Source organism: Cottoperca gobio, chromosome 11 (assembly GCF_900634415.1).
Source record: "Cottoperca gobio chromosome 11, fCotGob3.1, whole genome shotgun sequence".
Lineage (NCBI taxonomy): Eukaryota > Metazoa > Chordata > Actinopteri > Perciformes > Bovichtidae > Cottoperca > Cottoperca gobio.
In genome coordinates this window covers 13045875-13058966 of record NC_041365.1, presented here as the reverse complement: position 1 = coordinate 13058966, position 13092 = coordinate 13045875, and the positions used below count along the sequence as shown (strand labels likewise).

At 40.8% G+C, this 13092-nt stretch overlaps 1 protein-coding gene across 1 annotated transcript; it reads right to left on the bottom strand.

The window, feature by feature from the left end:
- Nucleotides 1–1529: 1529 nt before the first annotated feature.
- Nucleotides 1530–9659, bottom strand: zc3h12ab (zinc finger CCCH-type containing 12Ab). The gene is made up of 6 exons (XM_029443362.1): nt 9603–9659; nt 7967–8505; nt 5711–5850; nt 3863–4097; nt 3649–3749; nt 1530–3300 (listed from the first exon to the last, which is right to left on the bottom strand). Exons 2-6 carry the CDS (start codon nt 8473–8475, stop codon nt 2381–2383), a joined length of 1905 nt encoding a protein of 634 aa, XP_029299222.1. The 5' UTR covers nt 8476–8505; nt 9603–9659; the 3' UTR covers nt 1530–2380.
- Nucleotides 9660–13092: the final 3433 nt, after the last annotated feature.

Sequence of the window (13092 nt, the reverse complement as noted above, 5' to 3'; positions counted from 1 at the left end):
TCATGCTTATGTAAAAGAAGTTCCTTTTCACATTTCAATTTCAAAATATATGTAGTGGTGTAAAAAGTACTTCTGAAATGTAATTTAAGAAGTAGCTTAAATATTGAAATACTCATTTGAAGTACCTCAAAATTGTATTGAATAAATGTAATTTGGTGCTTTACCACTGCAGGACTAGTTTGTCCTTAACCTCCATAAGATCAAGTGCATTCACACATTTTGAAATAACATGTTTGCACTTATTGAAAGTCGCTTTGGACAAAAGCGTCAGCTAAATTAACTATAATGTAATTGTTTCTTTCCTGCTACTTGTTGCTTTAGTGGCATCATTTACTCCCAGCGATGACAGAGTTTTATTTTTATCCCACAGTATCTAAAGAGTGCTGAAATTACAATATTTCCTTGTTCCACATCCTCACTCTTGTGTGTGTGTGCCTGAAGTGTGTTAATGTGTTGCTAGGCAATATCAAATTGCAGCGTGAGCAGGGAAAGTAAAGTAAGAGCACGTTTGTGTTCAACTGTTTCCGTGATTGAGGCATGAATCTCACTTTAACAGTTTTCTTCCTTTTTCCTCCTACAGCTGTTTGTTCAGCATCCCGTAGCTGAACTTGCTCACTGTGTAACAATATATGAAGTAAACAATTTGTGGATGAGCTTATGTAAGTGTTTTTTTCATGTTATCTGACCCCAACAGGGCTGATCATTATTACATTACAGTTCATTTAGCTGACGCTTTTGTCCAAAGAGACGTACAATAAGTGCAAACAATCATGAGGATACAACTGCAAACAGCAAGAATCTTGCAAGTACATTAACTTCAAATAGGTACAATCCTTTAAGTGCAGAATAATAGCTTCAAACAAAAGTGCAACATACAGAAACAATATAATAGTAATTCAGCCATTAGCTACAAATAAGCCAAACCAATGTAAGTGCAACATACAGAAAATGAGAATTATTATTCTTTTATTTAATTATTTGTATTGGCTGCAGTCGAAACAGGTGAGTTTTCAGTCAGTGGCGGAAGGTGTGAAGACTGCCTGCTTACCTGACATCAATGGGGAGGTCGTTCACCATTTTGGAGCCAGGATAGCAAACAGGCGGGTTTTTTTTGAGGGGAATCTGGATCCCACTTGCAGTGAGGGAGCAGCGAGCCGATTGACCGATGCAGAGAGAAGTGAGCGAGCTGGTTTAACTATGCCCTGGATGTAGGAAGGGGCCGATCCAATCACAGCATGGTATGCCAGCACCAGAGCATTTGGTCATTGTCTACTTAAATGACACAAATAAGATCAAATACTGTGTAGCTACGTTGGTCGATCGGACAATTAGAAGACGTCATTCTGGACTGTGTGCCATAGGTAACAATTATCTAAAATAAATCACACTAGACAAGCTTCTGGTATGAAAACTTAAATAAAATTAAATGTTGGGTGTGAAACTAAAGATGATGGGTGTGATGAGCAGGATTTACTTGTGCAGACAAGAAATGAGTCAAAGACTGCCAACACACCCACACACACTCACCATGACATTTAATTAAAATGTTCACTTTATTTCATAACTGTTGTTAAACACAAAAACAGTCCATGTCATCGACAGCAGTTAAACACTGACAGGTTTCTGTTCAACTGTCCCCTGAAGCTCTACGGACAGTCGAGGCTTCATCTATGATTTTATAAACACTAAAACATTTTAAACATTTACAGCAAGTAAGTGCTCCTCTAGGACAGTTTGGACAAAATAGTGAACTATTGTCCAACTCTCTGCAACAGTGAAAGCATAAACTGCACAGTGCCAATATGACACAAAAAGACATTATACGCATAATAAAAGATGACACTTACAGTGGAAGGCATTAGATTGTACAGGTGCACCAAACAAAGTGGATTCTGTGTTCACTGGTACCAGAGTGTGGCGATTAAATCCACTATTTCCTTTCACATTTTTAAATAAAGATACAATTTGTATCAACAACATGCTGCCTCTTACTTGATCCAGTTCAATGAGACAACTAACAATGTAACATAGTTTAAAAAAGAAACTGAAATACAGCCCTAGTCCACACGTACATGGGTATTTTTTAAAACATAGCTTTTTCTATGCGTTTTGGCCTTTTGCATACTGGCCACTTTAATTGTGTTTTGGAGTTTTGGACCAAGATGTTTTTTAACAGTGCTTATGTGGACAGGGGAACGAAGGTGGAAAAACCCTGTTTTCAAAAATATCCGTGTACATTTGGACAGTTTAAGTCTTTTTAGCCTTTTAAGTACAGTTTACATCAAGGTGGATACCACAATACATAAATACACAAACTCATGTTTATCTTTTCAGTCTTTCCACTGAAAGACGAGGGTTCAGACCGCCGCTGCACTTCATCTCATCTCAGCAACTTGTTCTGGCTCTGCAGCTTGAGGATCTCAACTACCAGCATCTGTGGATCCATCAGCTGAGGAAACATGTCCATGGCCGTGTCCACCAAGTGAACGCTGAAGATAGCGAGGAGCTTCTTCCGGACAACTTCTCTCTCTACCCCTCCCGGACTCGTCCCCCGAGGAGGCTCCCACTGCAAACGCTCCCCTGGCAGGCTGCTGACCCCCGGAGGATGAGCCCCGTACGGATCAGACCAGAACTGCTGCTGCTGGCGCCCGTGGGCTCTGCTGTGCTGGAAATCTGTCGGCTGACTGTACGCAGGCATGCTGACTGGGTATGAACTGTAGCTGCCGTAATGAGTCGGGTAGGGAATGCTGTAATGCTGCTCGTGGTGCAGGAAAGCTGGTGTGGTCTCCCGAGAGGAAGGGCCATGTGAGCAGCAGCTGCATGGAGGGCAGTACTGTTGTCTCACACTGTGGGTGTGCTGAGAGCTCCCGTATATCTCGCCATACTGGTGATCACACACACTCCGAGGCGACCCCAATAGCTGACTGTCTATGGAGCCTAAACCAGAGTCTAGCTGCTCTTGAGAGCCACACTGCCGCACTGAGCCGAAGTCAGAAGACGAGTGCTTCTCCTTTCTAGATGTGGCCCTCTTGCTGGAGCGGTGACTCGCCTTCACCTGTTCATTTTTATGATCTTTCTTTAAGGAACCACTGTCATGTCCCAGAGTCAGTTTCTTAGCCATATCCTCCACCAGCGAGAGGCTCTGTCCAGGCACCGGACTGGAGCGAGTGGAGGATTGTTTCTGAGCTGTGGACGGGTTTTTAGCATTCTCCCGAAGTTCATCAGCAACCGAGCGGTTGGACTGTTTGGCTCGCTCAGGATGGTGGAATTTACATTTGATCCCATAAGTGCACTTCTTTCCTGAAAGAAGAACGAAACAGAAGATTTTAGCAGTGCTGACTATGTCTGTTCTATGAGCACTTCACAGCAGACCTGTTTTAGATATTTAGTAATACATCAAAGTATTGGCCAAATTTTTAAAAGGATAATCAAAGGTATTACAATTTATTCTGAAGGGAACATGAATGTTTATACCTAAAGTTCAAGGCAATTCATCCTGAAGTTTGTTGCATTGACCAACATTGCCATATAGAGCTACGCCGCTAGTATGGTTAACAAACATTAGCTATAAAACGGACAGTATTTGTGTTACATCATTTAAAAACAATGCTATGCACGACCAGTAATGTGCTGTAGATGATCTCTCACCATAAGGGCATGGCTGTTTCTTCTGAGTCTTTGGAAACCTCCGCAAGAAGTTGTCCAGGGTCGGTCCGCAGCGGCCCAGAGGGTCATCAGGAGGCATAAACCTGCGTTAGGGGGAAAGTAAAACATTAGTATAACTAGAATGAATGCCTTGCGGTTGCCTTTGCCGGTGTGAAAGCAGCGAGGGAACTCTTTGTATTAAGAAGGCAGAACTCACTTGTTATTAACGAAGGAGTACATGAGCAGCCTCTCCTCGATGAAGCGTTTCCACTCCGGCTTCTCTCCCTGAAGGTCTCGGTACATGTCGTTGGACACGATGATGCCGTCAGACTCGTAGCCCAGCTTGACGATGAAACAGTCGTCGTTACAGACCACCCGTTTGCCCGCGACACGTCTCGACGGTGTGAACACCAGAATCTTCCTCCTCTCCAGGTCTCGGAGAATGTGCTGATCTGTAAATCAAACATAAAGTCACAGTTAAACCTGTCAATCTCCATAGACCCTCATGTTAAAATGCCTTTACTGCTTTAACTTTACAGCGGAAATAAAGACATACAAAAAACAGTTTTGGTCTCTATAGCTAATTTCTCTACTCATGAGTACTGTATGGGGGTGCATGTTTATACAACTCACCCATTTTATTTACAACAAGGGTTAAAGTTAGGCATTACTAGGGGTGTGGTCGCTTTGAATGATGCTAGCAGGCTGCGTCACTCTGACCTGCCTCAACTCCAACAACAATGCCAATTTTTAGATTTGCTGGGCGTGATACAGTGGCATCCCTGCCAAGATAGCGCCCATTTTGAGCTTCATAACAGCTCTTCAGAGACCTATGTGTGGCATCAAGGATACAGTGTCCCCATGTCTACGGTAAAATAATGCTGTGTCTGTGTGCTGTTTGGTGTCTTTTTTTAATTTATTTTTTACTGAAAATGATGCTATTAGAGCAGTGAGAGTGAACCAAAACAGTAAACGTACTAACCAGACAGCTAAACAATGAGCTGAAACTCCCTATTAAGCTCCGTAGAGCTGAGGGAAGCTGCAGATTCAGGTGATCATTGTGTGTAGATTCATCACAAATCTACACAGAGAGACACTTTCACATGGTCACAAATGTTTTCACAACGACATATTACAATATGGATAATAGCCACTTTAAGTAAATCATTACATGTCATATACAATTTGAAATAGCATTTTTCAGGAAGCCACTGTGTAAATTGGGTTATTTCCCAGCATAGAGTTTGACCTGTTTAAATATTAACAAAAGGGCCCTAAAAGTACATCCTGCAACAAAACAATTTATCAGTATCAGCAATCTGTTCATAAAGCAAACAAGCAGAGCGGTGTCAGTGACCGCTTCCAGGCGTAGGGTAACCAAAAGCTGAGCAAAAACCCTGTGTTTTTATCTTTTGAGTTAAAGCTACATAGATTACAGATAATGCTCATTTACGTAACAATTGCAAGAAATACACATACATGGGGTATTTCCAATTTTCAGCAACACAGATCACTCTGTTGCAACAGAGCAAACATCATATCGGGCTCTGTTATTGGAGCATCTTTTTATTTTTCCTTTGGCTTTTAAAGTCTATGCAAATCAAAAAGAATTTCAAATGAGGCTGCCGCCAACTTATTTTCATTATTGATTATTAGCCTGTGCTGTGTTTTTTTCTATTAAATATTTTTTTAAATAGGGAAAAATGGCCTTAAAACATCCCAGAACACTAGTTGACATTTTTAAATGTCTTGTTTTATGTGACCAGCAGTTTAAAACACAAATATATTCAGTTTAAAGTGACATAAAACAATGAAAAACAGCAAAGTCACACATTCAAGACACTGCAAATAAAAAATGTTTTACATTTTTGGTTAAAAAATGACAAAAACAAATGGGGAACATCTGCTTTTTCTAATCACAACAAAACAGAATAATAAGATCCCTCAACAACGCCACCACACCTGGGTTTCAATTAACAATGAGGGCGGTGTTGTGTGAGCCACAGTGGCAGGCAAACAAGGAAGTAGAAACTTTAAAACAAACGTGAATTCCCAAATGTCTTACCTGTGATGGGAACATCTGGCCGGGGCTGTTCCTTCCTCCATGAGGGAACAAACACGGTGATGTCAGCGTGACCTCTGTCCATGAAGAAGTTCACAGCCAGCTGGATTCCCAGACAAGAGAAAACTTCATTGTTTCCATGGCTGAATGAATGAATGAATGAATGAATAGGGGTGAGAAACATTCACACATTAACAATTAAACAAATGTCAGTTCAGAACAAAGGCGCTTCCATAATGCCACCCTCTGATGTTCAAACAACCTCCCAGCTCTTAATATGACACAATATGACATAATATTTGTCAGGTAAATGTGAGACTCATAAGAGGACAAGCTCACTTGTCTCAAATAGGTTGACAGTTTTGATTTAGTCATGGATGTTATACCTGCTATAGGCTTCACAGAAATATTTCCATTATTGATTCATTTGGCAATTATTTTCTCGATTAATCTATTACCTGTTGCAGCCTATAACATGTCTTAAAATTGTAAAAAACTATCAAAAAAACAGATTGCAAGCTCTCAAAGCCCAACTTGACGTCTTCAAATTGCTTGATTTGCCGACCAACAGTCCAAAATAGAAATATATTCAATTTACTATTAAAGAAAATGAAACCGAGCATTCAAGAAGCGAAAAAAGTGATAACAAAGCATCTAAACAGTCGACAAATTGTTTACATACACGTTTTCTTAAGCTCTGCTGTGAAAACTCAACAGTTGTCAGTGTTGGGAGCCCACGGGGAAGTTTTGGACGTGTCGAAGTAAAAGCCTTGAGAAACAAGAGAACAAGAAAAGCTAACAGGAGAGCCGGGGGTGTGAAATGCTGTCGGGCCTGTTCACGTGGATATGAGGTATTTCTCTGTAAGCGGTGTAGGTCTTTAAGAAAACAAGAATGCACTCATATAGGCTCTGATTTGCATACTCAAGCAGTCTGATCACACCTCACCTGAACGGGCGTGCCCGGCTGGGAAATGCAAAATGACAGAGGAGTGAGTATAATCTGATACGGTGTGTGTGTGTGTGTGTGTGTGTGTGTGTGTGTGTGTGTGTGTGTGTGTGTGTGTGTGTGTGTGTGTGTGTGTGTGTGTGTGTGCTCTCTCAGCTATTTATTCCTCTAACTGTGTGTGCATGTTGAGGTATGAGAAAGTACATGAGGGAAAAGGTTGTGTGTACCCAGAGGAAGTTCCCTGAATTGCTGGCAGTATGAGTCTAAGTGGTGCTGAAACACCGAGCAGATAACGACAGTACCTGATTGTCTTTTAAACTCTATGACACTGAGGTCATAGCGCCAACACATACTTATACCACATAAAAGACAAATGTTGGGTGAAGCCGTAATTGAGATGTTTGCAAATCTGGTGTTTTGTCGTCTGAGTAAAATAATAGTCATGTATATCGAACATTCCCTCAGGCAGTACGTAATACAAATACAGAGACAGCCGTGAGCGCGTAATGTAACTCCTGATGTCTAATTATTATATTGTTATTGTTATAAGCTGTGCTAGCGGCAAAATGAGGTTCCCCACTAGTGGTTTTGAGTGAAATGTGTCGACAACTGTTGGATGGATTGCCATGAAATTTGTTACAAACATTCATGTCCCCCTAAAGATGATTTGTAATCACTTTGGTGATCCTCTGAGTTTTCATCCAGCGCCACCATCAGCTCAAAGTTTACTTTGGTTTATGACCAAATACCTGCAAAAATTGCACAATTGCAGACTTTGTAGTTCATGAAGATTATTGTTTTTGCCTCGAAGCATCCCAGTGTCAAAAGACAGGAAGTGAGCGAAGCGCTTCAAATTTCTGGTCGAGCCAACAAAATGCAGGACAAACCGGGAAATTTGAACGTACCGTATGTTAATTTAATATAATTTATATCTGTACGGCTGCTGCTCCAAGTTAAAATCTGATAACAATAATGTGCAAAATGATCTGACTCCTTGGATGATGACAGGATGTTCACAGCTGGAAGGCAGAACTTGCACTTGTCATTGATGAAATGTCAGCATTTGTCTTTTCTCTTTATTTGCATATTAAGTTAACTAAGCGGTGCATCTCTAGAGTAAAACTATACTAAAATAGTTAGGGTTTTCTTTGACATAAGACTAAATATTACCTTTTTAATTTGACACCCGACAAAGACTAAATTAATAAAATGTAACACTACGTCACATTTGAGAAACGTTTTTTATCCATTAACAACATAGCTACTGATTCATTTTCTATCAATAGACTAATCAATCATTTCAGCCTTCTCACCTCATGGCCACGTTGCTCCCGTCTATAACAACGGGTCTCAGAGTGTCTTCATCCTCGCCGTTCTCCTCTCTGCTCTGAGGAGAGGATACAGGGAGAGGCAGCCGCATGGTGGGGCCCGCAGCCTGGAGGTCCCCTCTGGGTAACAGCACAGACATCGTGGTCCCCGGCCCCTGCTCGGCCCCCTGACTGGCCTCCCGACTCGCCCCGTTCCTCACCAGCTCCCCCAGAAGTTTATCTGTGTCCATGTTGAGGCCGAACTTCTGCTGAACGGCCTGAACCTGAGCCGTGGAATACCCGAGCTTGTGGAAGAATTCCAGCTGGGCCTCCGGGTGCTGGGGGCCCAGGGAGGGGTAGGGTTCGCCGGGGTACATTCTCTCAATGGAGGGAGCCGGAAGGAGTGAAGGGAAAATCCATGCAGAAGTGTCAGAGTCTGGGAGGTTCAGGTGGGTGGCGTTGGGGATTTTATTCCACGGAAGTCCAGATGTGAAGACAGCAACATCAGCATTCATGACATCAGCTTCAACTAGCACACCTTCCACCTGCGTGGAAAAAAAACACATAATAAAGTACAATTCTTGAGGTACTTGTACTTGTACTGAGGTATTTTCATTTCATGCTACTTTATACTTTTACGCCGCTACATTATATTATATTACTTATATTACTATTACTGTATTTTTATTCTATTTAATTGTTACTTGTCACGTTACTCTCTTTGCTGTAACAACGTAAATGTCCCCGTCGTGGGACAAATAAAGGATTTCTGATTCTGATTCTGAAAACAAATCACTGTGATATAAAATAGAGAAAAGCAGCAAATTCTCACATTTGAGAGGCTGAAACCAGTTCATATTTGTGTGATAATGTCTGAATTGATTCACAGATTATTAAACTAGTTGCAGATAACCAATACATCTACTATCAGTCCTGACAAATATATCTTTGCTTGACTGTAAACGTGTCGTCATCATCCCATCTGAAGGAAGTTTAATGTGAAATCAAAGGAGAACTGATAGAGGAAAACACAGATTATTATGTCATCCTCTCACTTTCTGAAACAGTGAAACTCAATGGTGGAAAGTAACTAAGCACTGTACTTGTACAGTACTGTAGGCCTACATAATTATAATTTAAATGTACATGAGTATTTCCATTTTAAGCTACTTTATACTAATTTCATCACAATTCTGAGGCTTCTGCACTACATTTATTTGATAACTTTGTAGTTTCAGGTTAATAATACAAAATGTAATAAATTATGTTGTGTTGATGACTTCACAAGCTACCCAGCATATAAAGTAGTTACAATTAGATAAATGTTATAATCCAATAATATAATATACATTATTCTGAAGAAACGGGCCATTCTGAGTCCTTTTATTTTGGTAAGTACGTTTTAATGCTAATACTTTTGTGATTTGACTTGAGATTTTGAATACAGGACTTTTAACAGAGTATTTCGACACTGGGGTATTACTACTTTTACTTCTGAGTACTTCTTTGGTTCTTTGTAAACACCGATCAACAGTCTGTGTAACTGTGGCTACTCGCACAACTTTAAAGTTTTAAAAGGCGCGACTTCTGTTTCCGCCTTAAATTCAAAATGAACAAAAACAAGAGACATAACTGAACGTACCTTAAACACCTCGAACAAGCTGTTAAATGCTGTTAAACGCTTATGTTTCCATGTGAAGAGTCTGTCGCAGCTGATGAAATGAGACGACGGGACGCTTCTATTCTTGTATGAGCCGGTAACAAGGAAATTGGGTTTTCCCTTTTCTCGACATCAGCAAGCAGCGCAGCAGCAACACGGCGACCAACGTGGAGGTTTGGGCGAGTCACATGTGCACCAATAAAAATATAATCCTGTCTCCCTCTAAATTCATCCAGGTCACTGCTATTAATTACACACGTTTACAAGACAGTTTAGAACATAAATACATGCGGAATCAGTGTTTTACTAAAGTAAAAGTAACAGTCGTAAGTAAAAGTACTTAGTAAAAAAAAGTAATAGCACAAACATTTGCATTTAAAGTACCACTCATTAAACAGAATGGCCCATTTCAGAATAACATATTTGTCACTGGATTATAATTAGTGATGCATTAACGTGTAATTATCACAAATGTTGCTGCTGGTAAAGGTGGAGCTAATTGCAACTACGCCTATTTTATATAATGCCAGGTATCTCAAATGTAATATTATATAATAATATAGCACTGTGAAAGGAGCCATTCTACACAATGAGTACTTTTACTTTTGATACGTTAAGTACATTTTGCTGGTAATTAAGGGGCAAAATTAAGTTTTTTTGTCCACCAGCCAAATGGCTAGGGAATAGTCTAATTTTAGCAGCCATTCAATATATTACCATTGTTTCTTTTGAGTGGTGATGAAAATCTTGCCACTTACATATTTTACTAGAATTTGGCTGGAAGATGGTGCGTATGTTTTGTCCTGCTGGTAATACTGAATGCTGTTTACTGAAGTAACATTTTGAATTATGTAAATGTAAAGTATGGCCTAAAATTATTTTATTTTTTATCTAAAGACACCTACACAAACCACAGTGGATTTACAGTTTTCACCACAGTATAAAATTATAGGTTCAGCATACTTCATGTCAGGAATTTTACAAACATTATGTGGAATGCACTTGCTTATACTCTGTTCAGCACAAATATATGCAGTATGGAAGAAGAACAATTATAACATAGTTAAGATTCTGACGCATTTCATACGTTTAAATCATCAATAAATCTGGGAATAAACTTACTATTTTTATATTATTGTAAACATTAAAACGTCTAATTCTTTTTTTTTTTTCTAATATGTGAGAATAAGATCAGCATTCTCAAATTAATCTCTAAACAAAAAAAAAAGCTCACAGCCCCACTTCTTTTCTCAACCACTATACACAAAGTATATTCAAGTTTACATTGATATTCATTTATTTGTTTTTTTGTTAATTTATTGCTTAGAAAAATTCCAAGCCCCATTAAACTTATATAAAAGAAAAGGCATCACTCAACAGGCGAGACATTAAGTAGTATCCACAAATAGAGGGGTTTTTTTATTTCCCTATTTGTATGCATCAGAGATAACTGATTGATAAATATGTGATTTGGTGCATTGTTTTGATGGTTGTTTTTATATTTTTGATGTCTTTAGTGAGGATGTGTTTCAATATTTCTCTTTAAAAACACTCTTTGAAGGCATTTGCCAAATGCACGCACTGTTTAAAAAGAATTATGTAAGTAGACAAAGTAAGTGACTGAGAAGACTATATAAAACTCTTACACTTTATTTAAGTTATGGGGACAAAAACATACAGTTTTTAGAAGATAGTATGATTAACTTTAGTAATCTCTCACTCAATTTATCCTCTAACACAGTTACGCCTTCTCCACTTAGGGGCTACCTTGTGCTCTATTATAAGAGGGACGGTAGGGACTACATCTGGATATGAGTCATGTACTACTAGAGGCAGAATGGCCACAGATGTTGGTGGTTCTGCAACAGTCGGTGGTTGAGAGAGTGGTTCTGATTCCTCCACAGATCTTGGTGGTTTAGTAACAGACGGTGTTTCAGAGGGTGGTTCTGATTCCTCCACAGATGTTGGTGGTACTGCAACAGTCGGTGGTTGAGAGGGTGGTTCTGATTCCTCCACGGATGTTGATGGTTTTGTAACAGTCGGTAGTTGAGAGGGTGGTTCTGATTCCTCCACAGATGTTTCTGGTTCTGCAACAGTTGGTGGTTGAGAGGATGGTTCTGATTCCTCCACAGATGTTGGTGGTTTAGTAACAGACGGTGTTTCAGAGGGTGGTTCTGATTCCTCCACAAATGTTGGTGGTTCTGCAACAGTCGGTGGTTGAGAGGGTGATTCTGATTCCGCCACAGATGTTGGTGGTTCTGCAAAAGTCAGTGGTTGAGAGGGTGATTCTGATTCCGCCACAGATGTTGGTGGATTTGCAACAGTCAGTGGATGAGAGGGTGGTTCTAATTCCTCCACAGATGTTTGTGGTTTAGTAACAGACGATGTTTCAAAGGGTGGTTCTGATTCCTCCACAGATGTTGGTGGTTCTGCAAGAGTCGGCGGTTGAGAGGGTGGTTCTGATTCCTCCACAGATGTTGGCGGTTTAGTAACAGACGGTGTTTCAGAGGGTGGTTCTGATTCCTCCACAGATGTTGGTGGTTCTGCAACAGTCGGTGGTTGAGAGGGTGGTTCTGATTCCTCCACAGATGTTGGTGGTTCTGCAACTGACGGTGGTTGAGAGGGTGGTTCTGATTCCTCAACAGATGTTGGTGGTTCTGCAACAGTCGGTGGTTGAGAGGGTGGTTCTGATTCCTCAACAGATGTTGGTGGTTCTGCAACTGACGGTGGTTGAGAGGGTGGTTCTGATTCCTCAACAGATGTTGGTGGTTCTGCAACAGTCGGTGGTTGAGAGGGTGGTTCTGATTCCTCCACAGATGTTGGCGGTTTAGTAACAGAAGGTGTTTCAGAGGGTAGTTCTGATTCTTCCACAGATGTTGGTGGTATTGCAACAGTCGGTGGTTGAGAGGGTGGTTTTGATTCCTCCGCAGATGTTGGTGGTTCTGCAAGAGTCGGCGGTTGAGAGGGTGGTTCTGATTCCTCCACAGATGTTGGTGGTTCTGCAACAGTCGGTGGTTGAGAGGGTGGTTCTGATTCCTCCACAGATGTTGGTGGTTCTGCAACAGTCGGTGGTTGAGAGGGTGGTTCTGATTCCTCCACAGATGTTGGTGGTTCTGCAACTGACGGTGGTTGAGAGGGTGGTTCTGATTCCTCAACAGATGTTGGTGGTTCTGCAACAGTCGGTGGTTGAGAGGGTGGTTCTGATTCCTCCACAGATGTTGGCGGTTTAGTAACAGAAGGTGTTTCAGAGGGTGGTTCTGATTCCTCCACAGATGTTGGTGGTTTGGCAACTGATGGTGGTTGAGAGGGTGGGTCTGAATCCTCAACAGATGTTGGTGGTTCTGCAACAGTTGGTGGTTGAGAGGATGGTTCTGATTCCTCCACAGATGTTGGCGGTTTAGTAACAGAAGGTGTTTCAGAGGGTAGTTCTGATTCTTCCACAGATGTTGGTGGTATTGCAACAGTCGGTGGT